The following is a 16,473-nucleotide window of genomic DNA, read 5'->3' on the forward strand; positions in this document are numbered from 1 at the left end:
GTATTTGACAATTATTATTGTTTACAGTGAGTTCATTGTACAGTGGCACTGAGCTAAGCAATTTGAATGGGTATTTTGAGGTCTCATAATAATAGCAGTAGGGTGAGGAAAAGAGGTAAAGTTCGTACAAGACTGTAAGAGTCTCAGATTAGTTTGAGCGCACGCACACAAATACACACACACACACACAGAAACAGAGACACAGGAAGAGAACACACACAGGGTAAGGGGTGGTCATAAGTAAGTAAGAAAGAAGGGGCATAATGTACCTCCTCAAGAACCTTCTGAGGGCATAATAAATATGGTGGTTTAGGTTCCACCTTTCAATCCCCAAGAATGAAGGGCAGAATAACTTAGTGGTTATCAGAGTAGTTTCTGGAGCCAGAGGATCTGAGCTAAAATCCTAGTTCTACCATTTCTTTCTTTCAGCTGGGTGACTCTGGCTTAGTTGCCTAATCTCTCTCTCTCTCTCTCGTTTCCTCATCTACAAATTGGGAATGATAACCCTCGTTCCTTAGCATTGTTGTGACATTTAAATGGCTCAGAACTCTACCTGGAACACAGAAAGAACTCATCTTTTATTTAAAAAGCTATTATTATTACTACTCAAAACTTCTAAAATGAAATGAAAAGAAATGGGTAAGACGGTATTTCTTCAGCTCCCTTTAAACTGCCAAAACCACATAGGATCTACTGTCTACCTACTGACTTTCTTTGCATGGATTCTAGAGCTGTATTCAAAGTTCAGCAAGATAAGCTAGAACAAGCTACGTAACATCTCTGTGCCTCAGTTGCCTTCACCTGTAAAACAGGGATAATAATAGTAACTTCTTCATTGTGTGGAGGACTGAGGAGATGCACGCAAAACACTCAGAACCACACCTTGTACACAGTCTAATGAGAACAAATTAATATGTCATTTATTTTGTGCCAGCACTCTTTTAAATGCTTTCCATTTATTAACTAGGATTATCATTCTTCACATGCATTAAGCTAGCTCCTTTTTGTTTTTTTAAAAGAATTTAACCTTTAGTTTATTCATTTGTTTTTATGTGGTGCTGAGAATCGAACCCAGTGCTTCACCCGTGCTAGGCAAGCGCTCTATCACTGAACTACAGCCCCAGCCCTCAGCCAGCTCTTAAAGGTAAGGGATCTGACACCTTTCCCTCACCTGTAAAAAAGGACAGCATTCATTTCTGACTTCAGTTACTTACAAGAGAAGGACATTGATCAAGGCGAAAAGTATTTTGTAACCTTGGGAAGAGAAGGTCGGTGGTGACCAGGTTGTCCTCACCCTGAATTACCCTGGGAGCCCACCCAGGTCCAGCCTCCTGGGGGACTTCACTTACCTTCAGGGGCAGTGGGATTTGCAGGATGTTCCCTGCCCTGGTCAGTTTGATTAGCAACTGCACTCCCACTCTTTGTCCTTCGAAGAACACTCAAAGCTCGGTTAATTTTTTTAAAAGATCTACTTCGGATAGTGGATCGCTCAAAGGGCCGTGCTGAGGAAAAGCGAGGTGATAGAACCAGTAGTTAATAGAAATCATCTTTCATGGACACATCTGATAAAATACATGAAAACCTGAACAGTGATGACCTCTAGGTAGTAGGATAACCTCTAGGTAGAATCTGCTTACCTCTGCTTTCTAAATTTTCTACAGTGAAATACATGTGGCTTGTTTTAAAATCAGCTTTCCCCCCTTGGGAGAAAGTGAATGTAATAGCACTTTTCTTGAGCAGGCAGGGAAGGCCCTGGCACTGGGGGAGTGATAAATCATCTGGTCTCCCTTCACCCCCTTTCACCACGTCCGAGTACACAGTTCTAATGACCTGAGGTACTCCTGGTTTCATTTCACTTTGGAGAATTGGACGCGGAGTGGCTGCCAAAACTACCAGAACCATTTCCCTTACAAAAACATTTCCAGAATTTTCCACAGTGAGTATTCCGTAGAGGGCAATCCCAAGGAAGGCCAAGAGCCCATTCCCCAACACCCACCCATTTGACTCACCCCTAGTCCGGTTGCTCCGGCCAGAGTCCAAGGGACTGTTTGCTGGCTGACCATCCTCGGCCGTTGACACGTAGGCAGGGTTGTCTAGGCCAGGCTCGTCCATCATTAAGGAGATGGTGGCAGCCGCAGAGACCTCTGGGGAGAGCGCCGTCGCTGTGAGGCTGGCGCAGCCATCTGGGCAGCCATCTTGTGAGCGCCTCTTCCTGTCTTTGGTCAGGCCATAGTGGGAGGCACCTTTACAGCTGAGACAGGAGGAGTGGGGAGGTCAGAAAGGGGTCCCCCCTGTGGTCATTGTTCAGTCAGGCCTCTTCAAACACATAGGCCAGCCCTATGCCCCCTTCCCTTTTCACACGTAGGAACTCAATATACCAACATTGCCACCAAATGGATTAACAACCTGAGAAAACAATTAAAGGGTTCTTATTGTATTCTCCTAATGCAGCCTCTACCCCAGTTGCTGGAATGCAAATCTATGAACATTCTGGTGTCTACGTGACTAGGGTTGGAGGATGGTGATCTTTACCTGTTTGGACTTGGTAATTTCTTCTTGCTGGTATCTATTTTGACCATGAAAGCTCATAGTCATACTCTCACTCCTTTCTTTTGGGTTTTGCTCCCACAGTATTGAACATAAATACAAAGCTCCTCCCAGAATCCATATTTAACTGTCCATGGAAACCAAAGCACCATTGCCACAAAGCCACAGGAGTTTTCTCAGTATCGCTATTCTCTAGGGGCAGGCTTGGTGGCTTCCATTTCTGCCTCTGGGCTGGTCTCCAAGGACCTCCCTTATTGCTCAGAGAGGCTAGGACCAGGGATGTTATACACTGGAAAATGTCATTCATGGTCACATTTTCTAACATTAGGAGAATAAAATAGTTTTTATTTTATTTTATTTTTTAACAAAAACATATTTGCTTCTATCCATCCATTTATGTAAACCTATTTGTTTTACCATCCATTTATGTAAAAATCAAACAAACTAACTCTGTAAGACCAGTCATTGATGTAATAGGGAGAATTAGAAAGAGAAGATGATCCCTAAGCTTGGGAGTCCAAGGTTTGAGATGATCTAGGCCCCTATTTTGCCATGACTGCATTTCTGTTGTCACTGGACAAGTCATTTCCCAACCAGAACCTTGCTCACAGGCAAGGTTCTGGTTGGGAAATGATGATGATTTAACTATCTCATTGCACTGTGGTGAGGGTAGGCAGCTCCCATAGTTGAAAAAACAGAAATCATTCCCATGAGTTCCTTTAAGAAGTGGCCATTGGCATGTATTAGACATGCTAATTAGAAGTTATTCTGATCAATTAATTATAAAAAACCCTATTTGATTGAGCTATTTAAAAAAGACTTTTGTGATCCTGTGGGAAATGATGCTTCATTGGAAGAAAAATCCTGGAAAGGAACAGAATCCAATGTTGGTCTACAGTTGATCTGCATGCATGATGTCTACTACCCTTATAACCATAGAACTGGCAGGATAGAAGGCCCTATTGTCTGGATCAGAATCCTTGCCCTTAAATTTACTGAACTGAGGGATGTGGGGCATTTTTTTTAACCTGGTTAAAAAATCTACACTTACTTCTTGGTATGAAGTTTTGTTGATACTGTCTTATTAACAGTTTCCCTTGCTCCTTGGAAATGGAGACTATCATGCTAAGAGTTTACCTTGCTAGATACACAGTAAATGTGAATTGTAGACCTTTCCATTATTTAGCTATTTTTAAATGCTTATTTTTTTCATATTGTAACAAGTGTGATTGATGTGGGTACGTGTTTGTTGCCAAGGAGCAGTCACGACATGGATGTCATTGCCTGAGAGTGGCCACACAATCACAGGTGTCTTTCTTGTCATTTCTGCTGTGTTGGCCTCACTCTTGGCACTACAACCCTGAGTTTAACTGCCACTTAAGTATCTTAGAAAAGCTTACATTATGAATCAGCACTGAAATGAAAAGCTACCGTACACATAGAAAGTCTCAGAAACAGAGCAGAGGGGTACACATTGGATATGGATAAAGCAAATATTCATCCTTAGTAGATCTGAAATCCCACATTTTCTTGCAAAGGAAAAAGTAAATGCTTTATTTGCTTAGAAAGACACCTCCAAGGAGATGAAAGGTGATGTTACATTTTGTTATTTAGATCTTCAAAAAGGATCAACTATGTCCTATCAAACAACACAACACAGGGAAGGAGAAGTTGCCAATTCTGCCTTAAAGGATTTCAAAGCACAAGAGTCTGTTGTGAACAATCCAGTCACCATGGGACCAAACATCTTTAAAGATGTTTCAAGATCTTTTAACCAGTGGAACTTCTAAAATTTATGTTTCTTTCAAGCACTTTCAGTATGATGTTTCTTAGAATTAGTAGCATCTTAGCTATGATGAAACATGATTTTAAATCTTAATGGAAAAGAACTAGGATTATACAACTGTGTACCCTCATCTTCTAGAAGAAGAGAAAGGCTGGGACAAGGCCCAGTTCATACTGCTTATACCGCCCCCCTGGGAAGAGTTCAAGCTCCTAATTGAGTCAGTGAGATTTTATCATACCGACCAGCTACTTTGGCTTGAAAATATTCTGCTTAAAAATAGCAAAGTGGTTGATATGGGAAATTCAAAAACTGGAAGAAACATTGTGTGATGGAAAAAATAGAAGCCAGTGTGCATTTGAGCAGCTCCCAAGTCATAAATACATGAGTGGAACACTTCTATGCAGGCCAGCAATATTTGGTCAGCAAGGCACAGGAAGGAAGTTCCTAGACTGCTTAGTGGGTCTGGAAACAGCCTTTATTTTTTGGGGGCAACAGTTGCCCTTGACCATATGCCCTGCCAGAGCAGGAAATTAATTTTCCAATTGGACAAAAGGCTGGCAAAGGCACAAGCAAGCTCTTATTGGGGAGGACATGGCATATCCCAGTAAAAGAAAGTGGCATCTTATTCTGTTTCCTGATCATTGAAGATGGGTGAAGCATTCCTAAAAGTTCTGAGTCCCCAAGACTATGCCATTAAAGTAGCATTGCTATTTCAAATTCCTGGGGTTCCAGGAAAGGCAAACTTCATGCAATGGGTAAGGACCTTCCCTTTGGCCCTGGGTCACAGCTGTTCTTATGACTGGGGAGGATGCAGAATTAAGAGTGAAACAGACTCATAAGCTTTGTTTGAAAACAAAAAATAATCTTGTTTAAGTAACTCATCCTTGTGCAATGTTAGCTTGCTCCAACCTCTTGGCTAAGCTGGAATCTAAGGCACAGAGTGATGGATGGAGGGAGCAGCTTTGTACTTACTAATTATCTCTTTTGTGGTGACTAATACTGGGGCCTCTTGATTTACAAGCACACAAGAGGGAAGGAGAGAGGAAGAGCTGGTTACCGTTGGCCAGTTCAGGAACATACTGTGAGCCCTGGGTTGTGTTCAAAGCAAGCAGGATTTATGCTGTCTTTCAGTTATCCTGAGCTTGCTAAGTGCTCTCAGGTGGTGATGGCTCTGAACTTGAAGGATGAACACAAGGAACACAGAAAACCACTTTCCAACTGAACCACAAACTCTGGATGTTTGAACGTCCATTAAAACAAGCAATTCGGAACACTGGTTGTCTTGGTGATAATGGAGTAGGGGGGGCCTGCGCTCCTTTATCAAAGCAAGCAGAGGCAAATCTGGAAGAAATCTAACCCTAGCTCTGCTGCGATTTTTGTTTCTTTTGTGGGGAGAAAACAAACCTCTTTCCTACAAAATTCCTTGGTCTGTGAATTCACTGTTAAAAGTGAGTTGGAGATGAAGCAGGACAGATTCCAGACACAATTCACAGAGGTCCTGAAGAGTGTCCTCCTGGTTGGGCCAGCCAGGCAGCAGTAGCCTATTTATAGGGAATGGCAACCTGCTATGGTGAACTCATCCTCTTATGACAGGAGAGCAAGAGTTGTCCACAAGAAAGTGACCTTCAATACCTTCATCACTGTCGTCGGAGCAACTACCTAACCTCCCCTCAATCTAACTTTTATTCTTTCTTTCTCATTTCACTTTTATACCAGATAAACAACCAGTTTGCTCCTCTCTTGGAGTTCATTAATCACCCACTCTGACCTTCCTTTAAACCTGGGCTTGCAAACTCATAGTGCTTTGAGGACAGGAGGGAGGAGGGACTGGGTGGGGACCATGGTGAAGACTGCTATTGGGAGTAGGACCCAGTGGCTACTATAGAGCTTTGCTGATTGTAGCCTTATGAAGGCCAGTCCCGTGCTGCTGGAGCAAGCATTTTGCATGCCAAGAATCATTTTTTTAAAATGTGAAATCTCTCTTGATTTTTAAATGTTGGCCACAAATTCAAAAATTTAAAAAAAACACTGCATGGTCCAAACAAAACACATATGTAGGAGAGATCTATCTCAAGAGGTGGCACTTTCCAATCTCTGGTAATAAGAAAAAATGGCCAGGTGGGTAGGTTGGGTCCTTTTCTCTTTTCAGTGCCTCAGGCAGCAACACTGCCCTCCTCCTCCTCTACCCCCAATCTCCCTTTCTTCCCACCTGTGTAAGGTATGTGGGTGAGATGTGTGTGTGCCTGCACAGGCGTGTGTGCATGCAGAGGTGAGATGGCCCCTGAGGGCGGCATCCCTTTCATTACCTGCCCCACCCCCATTTCCAGTTCATTTGGAGAAAGAGGCTGAAGTCTCAACTGCTTCACTCCTGAGAGAACGAACAGCTTTCCGGAAGCTAATATTTAACTGTAAAGGGAGACATTAACCCCTTGTGGATGTGCATGTTCTTTCTCTCAGGCAAAGGGAACCAGGATTAGGACACTCTGGAGAGAAGCGGGTTTCCCTGCCAAGAGCCGAGTGTGAGGCTCTTGCTGTTCCATAGAACAGGATGAGTGATTCTGATGGGAGATGGTGGCTGGGGGAGAGAAGCAGCTCTTCTCCATGTTCTTGGGAAGGCAACTGGGAAACAGGCTATGGGAGTCTCAGGGACTCACAGGGCTGGGGCTCAGAGAAGGTCTTCATCAGGGTGCTGGTGACCCCAGAGACTGAGGGTGGGCCTTAGTGTGCTCAGCCCCTAATTCCTTCTCCAGGGCCACTGCCTTTGCCCTAGTCCTCCTGCACCACACCTCCTCCTGAACCCCCTCCCTGTTCCAGGTCTATGTCCCCAATTTCCCACCGTCCAGTCCACTGTAACCACACTAACACCATTTCCTTTTACTCATGGACTTCCCTTGGAAATGTGTCCCACTGCTTGCAGGATTGGGTCCCACCTTCTCATGCTGATGTGGGCCTTTCCTGACCCATTGCGTTGTTCATGGTTTCATCTACAGGGTCCAGCAACCCAGCAGGAGGTTGCAAGAGGAGACGAGCATCGCTCACGTCTCATCTTGTAGTCTGCATCATGCTTCACAAATGAGGCCTTGACTACCTTCCCACCTGCTCCCAGCTATCCTGAGGCATTGGTTGCACCACCTCACTTTATAGATGAGGATACAGAAGCCAGAGGGAGAATGAGTCCAAGTCCACAGAGAGGAGCTGGGATCTGAATCCAGAATGTGGGTTCCATGCTTTCTCCCTGGGCCTCTGGCCCAGAGCTTCCCTAGGACTTCAGACTTTTTATCAGAGCACCCACTGCACATCTTCACTTGGACATCTAACAGGCATCTTCAACCTAACACACAACACTCCGACTCTCCCTGCCAAACCAGCTCTTCCCACATCGTCCTTATTTTACATCCTTCCTTTGTTCAGCCCCCAAATCTTAGGCTTGTCCTTGATTCTTTCTCTCTCTTGACACCCAGATATCATCCAGCAAGAGATATCCAGAACTCCTTAAGTTACTAGGCTGGCTTTGAACTTGTGATCCTCCTGCCTCAGCCTCCCGAGTTGCTTGGATTACAGGCCTGTGCCACTGTATCCAGCTCAATATAGAATATGTGAGTGAAAGAATGACTTTCCCTAATAAAAGAATTAACTCAGTTTCTAGACTGTAGAGAGAATCACACGTTGCGCAATCCTGATCAAAAAGCTCCTAAATCTGAAGCATTGTCAGCATTGACATAATGCCCCAAGTGGAACATTTCACATCTGAAATGTGATGGGGTCCAGTCAATGCATGTGCTAAAAATACTGAATAAAATTACCCTTGGGCTATATGTATGAGGTGTATATGAAACAAACAAATTTTGTGTTTAGCGTTAGGTCTCAACCCCAAGATATCTAATTATGTGTATGCAAATATTCCAAAATACTAAAGGAAATCTGAAATCCAAAACACTTTTGGTCCCAAGCATTTCAGATAAGGTATTCTCAATCTGTATCTTAACTGGATATTTATATTCATCAGATGACTCAGGTCAGTTGTGCTTCTACCCAGATGAAGTGCCCCTTGGCACTGTACCATCTCAGTGTGAAGTCTATACCCCACCACTGTGGTACTCAGTCTCTGCAGGCTAAGATCCTAACTCATGAATGAGGCCAGATGTGAGATGCTGACCTTCATGGTGAACATTCCTTGAACAATTAGTCCAGGCACATTCATTTTTAAAATTATTGGGGGGAACAATATTTTAAAGCCTAAATATACCATCCAAACAACAGATTTTGTGACTCAAAATTCCAATGCAATAACAATTATTATACCAAAAAAAAATCTATGATAGGGGAGCATTTCACAGAGAGATTGGAATTTACTAGTCTATAATTAAGTCAATGGAGACAACCTCTAAAAATGGCAGGCTCGCTCTCTAGGACTGAGGTGGCTTCCTCATCCTGGTGCTTGGGAAGAACAGGCTCCTAGATTCCCATGTGTTTCATGGCCACCGGTCAAGACACATCAACTCTGCTAACTGGTTAGCTCTGGGCAACCACAAGGCTCTAAGTAAACATTTGTTGAATTGAACTGAGTAACAGTCACCCCTTTTAGTGTTCTGTTTGTTGAAATTACCATGTTGGGGATTTCAGGCTGCACCCACATGGCCCTGATAACACATAATTACTTGTGGGTGATTGTCATACCAATGGGCATCTCCCTTTCCCTCAGCAAGATCATCATTATTTCCTTTTCATTTTCATGCACTCCAATCCAAGGCCAGAGAGAGGGGTGGGGGTGGAGGTGGGAAGGGAAAGGTAGATTTTTTTTTTCAGTTGGTCTTCCTTTTGTTCATATACTTCCCTTAAAACTTTCATTGGATTTTATTTGCTCTGGGTTTTAAAACCTGGGACTAAAGAGTAATTATTGCCATATACCGTCCCCTTTGACACATGATGTTGGTTCCATAGGGATTTTTTAAAGTGATACTGAAATATAATTTTGGATTCAATGAATGCTATAGAGAGCTTCCTCAGAAAGATGGTACGGTGAGATGGAAATAGTGCAGGCTTTCAAGTTTAAAATACCTAGGTGGGAATCCTAGGTCTGCCATCAACCAGCTCTGCAAAGTTGGGCAAATTCCTCAGTCCCTTTGTACATCATTTCCCATCTGTAGAATGGACACAATAATTTTTATTTACCATGAGTTTAAAGATTCATTAAAATTGCCCAGCTGTGTAGTAGCAACTCATTAAGCAGAAACTAACATAATTATTATGCCTCGAGGCATATTCTTAGGCTGCATCTTCTTGAATAACATCACTTTGGGCTAAGAATATTAGGTGGAGTCATTCTTCCTCGTTCAGATGGCTTTTTGTCCCCTTCTAGGTTATAATCCATGTTCCCTGGGATAGACCCTCATGGCCACTTACACAGGTATCAGAAACCGTACATGAAAACACCCCCAGCACTTGTAGTCACGGGTGACCTGTCAGTTAATAGAAGAAATCATCATCTCGGCAAGCCCACCCTCTGGGAGTCAGCTTAGATCCTGAGTATGAGTTTGATTCTGAGCAGCCCCTGAGCTGGAGAACCATTGTTTCTCTTACATCACCCCAGCCACACGCTGCCTCCCCTCATTAGCCCCTTTCTTCTGCCTCCAAACCACTGGGGAGAAATGTCCCTAGTGGGCATATATGTTCCCAGTTCTTCTAACCACCTCTGTTTCACTTGCTGATGAACACCAGAACACCAGAAAGGGAAAATTCAAAACAACCTGGAGAGATATGCGAAAACAAAGGCCAAGTTAGGGGCAGCTGGATCCGCTGTTTCGTAGCTTGGTGGGAAGAGGAGCAGAAGGTTCAGCGTGTCCTCAGGATAGAGTTCACTCAGGTGACAAATGGACCAAGGCCAACCTAAGCAAGCACTTGACTCAGTTTTGCCAAGATACTGATGTTTGCAGTGGAGGTATTATCCAGTGCTGGGCAGGTGTGAGAAACAGCTGGCCAGTCTCTGAACAAGGCCAGTTTCTACCTTGGAGGGTAGAAGGGAGGGAAAGAGGAAGTGAACATTTTTCCACCTAATGTTAAAGATGTCCTTTCCTATCTCTCTTTTCTATTAGTTTACAGAATTAGCTTCTGTAAGAATCTGTGATTCCATCTGTGATGGTTAGGATGTGAGGTGTCCCAGAAAAGCTCACGTGAGAAAATATAAGAAATGATTGGGTCATATCCTTAACTTAATCAGTGAATTGATCCCTGATGGGATTAACTAAGTGGTGACTGGAGGCAGGTATGGTGTGGTTGGAGGAAGCAGTTGATTGGGGGCGTGGCTTTGGATAATGGAGGCCTCTCTTTCTGCTGCCTGATCACCATGTGAGCTGTTTCCTGCAGCCACATTCTTCCACCATGTTGTTTTTCCTCACGTGGAGACCTGAGGAATAAAACTGGCTGTCTATGGAATGAGAACTCTGAAACCGTGATCCCGCAAATAAACTTTTCCTCCTCTACAATTGTGCTGGTCAGGTCTTTTAGTCACAGTTGTGAAAAAGCCAACTAAAACCTCATCTCTTATCAAATCTCAACCCACAAATCAATGACCACATAGTTATGGCCAATATTTCCAGTCCACTTATTATCATCTATGGACTAAACCCTGTTTTACACACTCTGTACACATAAATCCATCCAGTCCTCACCCCATCCACTCAAGGGAGATCCTGTTACATGCCCACTTGGCCTATGAGAAATCAAGGCACAGAGAGATGAAGTAACTCTTCCGGGGTCACATGGTAAGTGGAAGGTCTGGGGTCTGAACCCAAGGCAGGCAGAACTTAACTGGGTGCACACCCCAAGATGCCATGTAGACTGATGGCTGATAATTGGGAGGTGATTGCAACATGGGAGGCAGAGAAAAAGCAAGGAAAATTAGAAGCAGGTTATTTATAATTTTAGACTCTTTGCTTTTGATATCGTTTGCCGCCAGTTACTGAGTGGCTGCTATGGGGAACACAGGAGGCACAAGCTGTCAAGCGTGGCCTGTTCTTATCCAGTTGGCATCTTGGGGCCTAGGGTGACAGGCAAGAGCTAACTGTGACCATTATGCTGCCTGTGCCTTCATGTCGGCCCTGTCATCAGGGCCATTTGTCAGTGGAACATGTTGCTGGGTCCCTGTGTGCCCTCGAGCTTGTTTTCTCATTGCCATTCTTCCTCTCCAAAAATAACGTAATTATCTCCAGGATCAGGCGTGGCCTCTGAATCCTAGAGATGGAGCCTTGAAAGGATCCTGTGGTGACAGGGAGGGGCAGGGTGACTCCTCTGTGTGATTTATCCATCCACCTCTAGGGGGAGCCCGTTAGTTCAGGCATTGGCATATTCCTGTGCACTCATAACAGCATCTGCCCTGGTTGTAAACAGTGAGGAGAGGAGGCCAAGGTGACCACGACACTAGCTAGTACACTATTCTCTCTCTCTCTCTCTCTTTCTCTTTCTCTCTCTGTCTGTCTCTCTCTCTCTCTCTCTCTGTATCAGAGATTGAATCCAGAGGAGCTTATCCACTGAGCCATATCTCCAGCCCTTTTAGTAGAGACAAGGTCTTACTGAGTTGCTGAGGCTGTCTTTGAATTTGCGATCTGCCTGCCTCAGCCTCCCGAGTTGCTGGGATTACAGGCATGGGCTGCCACGTCCCGGTTGCTCCTTTTAATCACAAGGCTCATCAACTGAGCTGTTGTCTGCTATTTGATCTTTATTAGCAGGCACAGTTCTGGGGCTTATCCTATTAAACATGGCCCCAACTGGATATATTATTCCCATTTTACAGGTGTGGAAAAATGAGGTTCAAAAAGGTTATGTAATTTACCCCAGATGGCACAATATTAAAGCAAAACCTGAAAGTTAGACACAGCTCTGACTGTTTTTTTTTTAATATTTATTTTTTAGTTTTAGGTGGACACAATATCTTTATTTTATTTTTATGTGGTGCTGAGGATAGAACCCAGGGCTTCACACATGCCATGCAAGCGCACTACCACTTGAGCCACATCCTCAGCCCCTGACTGGGTTTTTATTGCTGATTTAAATTCTCTACATATGTTAGGTCTCAACTAACACATATACACACAGGCCTTAACCTGGGTCAGGTTGGTCTTACCCAGTTAATTCTTCCAACAATAACCTAATGAGGTAGGCATGATCATTGCCTCCGTTTTGCATATTTGAAACAAGGCATAGGTTAACTTGCCCAGAGTCATATAGTTAGCATCTAGGATGATGAGCAGTCCCAGACCTGGTTTTTGAGAGGTAGAATTTTTAGTTTTAAAATTGGTCAGTCCCAGGCAAAAAACAAGATGGTCACCTTATGAGTGGCAAAGACAGAGTTTGGCATCAGAGTTATGACTCTGAATAGGACACTCTTAACCATGATTCTGCAGTACATCTTCTGTCTTTTCCTATGTTTTTGCTCGAAGATTTAAGAGAAGCAGAAGCTGGTTTTGGAGGGGACCTCATGCACCTCCCCAGCACAGGATCCTAAGCTGCTCTGTTAGATGTTGGGTTCCAAAATGCCATCCCCAAACTGTCTCAGTGCAGCCCCTCATGGCAACCCTGGCTAGTCCAAACCTTACACAATTCCAGAGCTTCCAGCAACTAAAGGAATTGAACCCACTGTTTAGTTTAGGAAGAGCTGAGCTGATAGCCAGGAGCGCCTGATAAATACCAGTGCTGCTCCCTGGGCTGAGGCTGAAGAATTCCAAAGCCGAAACCAGATGTGAGGTTGACAGTGGTTAATGAGGGAAGGTGGAGGGCTTGGGCACAGTCCACATGCCAGGTCCATTCTTCACAGAGACGTCAGAGTAGTTCATCCGTTCTGTGAGTCTCTGACATCTTTGGGATCACTGAGTTCTTTCCCTAGACACTTTGGGGGAGGGGAGCAGATAATTCCCATGCTACAGATGATTTGAGTTTTCTGTCAGCTGCCATGGATGGATTCAGGTATGTAGGTGTGGGGGGTAGTCAGTTTCTTTGGGGTTAACCTTTGTTCCCTGCAATTCCTGTTTCCATTCTGAGTGATTGTACTTAAGTTTTTGGGAGGTTGGAGTATCGTGGATTGAACTCAGGGGAACTAGGTTAGTGAACCACATCCCCAGCCCTATTTTGTATTTTATTTAGAGATAGGGTCTCATTGAGTTGCTCAGTGCCTTGCTTTTGCTGAGATTGGCTTTGAACTCATGATCCTCGTGCCTCAGTCTCCTGAGCCACGGGGATTACAGGCGTATAACAATGATCCTGGCCTGAACTTAATTTTATAACACTTGCAAATGACAGAAGCTTGGCTCAGATCAACTGTGCTTTCCATTTCAGGATTGATCAGGAAGGATTTTTAGGGTAACTGGAAAGGGTGGTGTTTATGGTGGTGAAAATTTCTAGACATACTATCATTGAGCTTTTCTGATCAGCTTTGAAAGCAGCCTTGGTGTGCAGCTTCCTATAATGTTTGTTGTTTGTTTGTTTTTGAAGCCTTTGTGTTTTTGTAAGGTCTTTACCATCCCAGGGGCTGCTCAGAGTCTGTCCCAGCTCAGTGTGAAGATGGAGTGTGGGGGAAGGTGGTGTGGCACTCGGGAGGAAATCATTTCCAGACGTATAAAAACATTTCCTTCAGTCCTCCAAGAGCATTCCATTGCACTCCTAGGATAACTATGAAATGCCAGAGTTTGTCCAAACCTTTTCAGGACTGGGTGTCAGACTCTTACATGCACTACCCGACACTCGGATATTGAGAAATTGTGTTCTTCCTCCTCTGTGTTTGAGAAAATGTCATGCAAAGATATTCGGCTCCTTTTGCCAAATCTTTTTGCATGAAACAAAAACTCTATTTTTCCAGTCATTTTATTTGCTAAATGAGCTTCCTCCCCTTTTTAATTTTTTTTAAAAAGCCTTTTTAGTTGTTGGTGGACCTGTATTTTCTTTATTTATATGCAGTGCTGAGAATCAAACCCAGTGCCTCACAGGTGCTAGGCAAGTGCTCTACCCCTGAGCCACCACCCCAGTTCTTCCTCCCCTTTTAATCTATTCAAAACAAACAACCTTCTTCCTCCTTCTGTAAATCATACTTTATTTCTTCTACACTGTGTTGTGTAAATGGTGGGGAGCAGAGTCATGCTTCTCCTGTTGGCAGGAAATGCCAGCTCCATGTTGACTTGCTGGATAACCGAAAACCCCTTCTTTCTCCATCATTTTTCCACCTTTTGGCTACTGTTCTGCTCAGTTCCTTTCATTTGGCACAGTCACTGCATATTTTTGTCAGCTTTTTCGCTGCTGTGACTAAAGGATCTGACTAGAACAACTGGAGAGGAGGAAGAGTTTATTTGAGGGCTCATGGTTTCAGAGGTCTTAGTCCATAGAAGGCTGGCTCCATTCCTCAGGGACCCAGGTGACGCTGAACATCATGGTGGGAGAGTGTGGCAGAGGGAAGCAGCTCACATCACAGAGATCCGGGAGCAGAGAGACGAGACTCCACTCTCCAGATACAAATATATACACCAAATCCACACCCCAATTCCCACCTCCTCCAGCCACACCCTACCAGTTCAGTTACCACTCAGTTAATCCCTATCAAGGGATTAAATCACTGATTGGGTTAAGACCTCACAACCCAATCCTTTCTCCTCTAACCTTATTGCATTGTCTCCCATGTGAGCTTTTGGGGTCACCTCATATCCAAACCTTAACGCTGCACTACACAGGCTTCTTTCAATCAGGCACAGTAACAAACGGTCTCTCTTCACCTCCAATCCATCTCTACCATAGGTCTTTGCCCAGGCTGGACTCTAGTGGCCACCATGCAAGTTCCACCCATGTATCCAAAGCCTACCTCAAATCTTGTTCTCTCTGCTGAAGCTTCACAGTACACCAGCCCCCACTTATCACCTGGGGATACATTCCAAGACCCCCAGTGGATGCCTGAAACTTCAGAGGGTACTGAATCCTATGTATATTATGCTCTCCCTATACATAGATGCCTATGATAAATTTTGATTTATAAATCAGGATTGGTAGAAGATGAACAATAACTAAAAATAGAACAGTTATAGCAATATATTGTGATGAGAGTAACATGATTGTGGTCTCTCTAAACATCTTATTGTATTGTACTCACCCATCTTCTTTTTGTTAACCATGGGTAACTGAAACTTTGGGAAGGAAAACCATGGATAAGGGGTGGGGGGACTGTTATAATCTCTCTCCTCTTGGAACTCATTCGTTCATTCATTCTAATTTGTTTTGGGGTACTGGGGGTTAAACCCAGGGCCTTTCACATGCTGGACAAGCACTTGACCATTGATCTACATTTGTAGTTCTTTCGTATATTTAATTTTGAGATAGGGTCTCCCTGCATTGATCAGATTGGCCTCTAAGTTGCCCTCCTGCTGCCTCAGCCTCCCAAGTAGTTGGGATTATAGATGTGTGACTCAATACCTGGCTCATTTCATAAATATTTAAGTGGCTAATAATATCTACTGAATGTGGGACATAGGTTAGGTGCTCCTAAGACTCTTGCTGGGTGTGGTCGCCCATGCCTATATTCCCAATGGCTTGGAAGGCTGAGGCAGGAGGATCGCCAGTTCAAAGCCAGCCTCAGCAAAAGCAAGGAACTAAGCACCTCAGTGAGACTCTGTCTCTAAATAAAATACAAAATAGGGCTGGGGATATGGCTTAGTAGTTGGAGTGCCCCTGAGTTTAATTCCTGGTACCCTCATCCCCCCCAAAAAAGGCTCTGCCCCTGTAGTAGTTAGTAATCTAGCACAGCACTAAGATAGGCAGATAACAAGGACATGGGAGCTACATAGTCCTCCACTTCCACAGGTTCCACAACCAAGGAGTGCACCAAGTGTGAATCAGATATATTCAGGGAAAAAAAATTCCAAAATATTCCAAAAACCAATCTTGAATTTTCCATGTATTGAGTGCTACACTGAATCCACTTGAATGTACTAGATAAACTACAGGCGTACGATGCTGTAGCCCCCCTGCCTCTGCTGGCATGTCAAAGGTCAAACTCCCTGCAACCACATCCTGTATGTCTTCTCTCAAGAATAAAGTATTGTTTTACGTGGAAGCTGTTTATAAAATGCTTCATTGGTTACATTAGAGTCAAATAGAAATAGCTCGTTTTG

At 43.9% G+C, this 16,473-nt stretch overlaps 1 protein-coding gene across 4 annotated transcripts in view; it reads right to left on the reverse strand.

Annotated features, from left to right (window-relative positions):
* The window catches only part of Lnx1 (ligand of numb-protein X 1), a 168,353-nt gene that overhangs the window by 37,623 nt on the left and 114,257 nt on the right, over positions 1-16,473 (reverse strand). For all 4 annotated transcript variants that reach the window (XM_046461173.2, XM_046461092.2, XM_046461250.2 and 1 more), the window contains 2 exons: positions 2,010-2,251; positions 1,350-1,502 (listed from right to left, as the gene is read on the reverse strand). In XM_046461173.2, coding sequence (XP_046317129.1) covers positions 1,350-1,502; positions 2,010-2,251 — 395 coding nt within the window. The remainder of the gene's footprint in view (positions 1-1,349; positions 1,503-2,009; positions 2,252-16,473) is intronic.

The sequence above is a fragment of the Marmota monax genome, unplaced genomic scaffold (assembly GCF_021218885.2).
Source record: "Marmota monax isolate L192 unplaced genomic scaffold, Marmota_monax_Labrador192_F-V1.1 WCK01_AAM20220418_F8-fsc00025, whole genome shotgun sequence".
In the NCBI taxonomy this organism is placed as follows: domain Eukaryota; kingdom Metazoa; phylum Chordata; class Mammalia; order Rodentia; family Sciuridae; genus Marmota; species Marmota monax.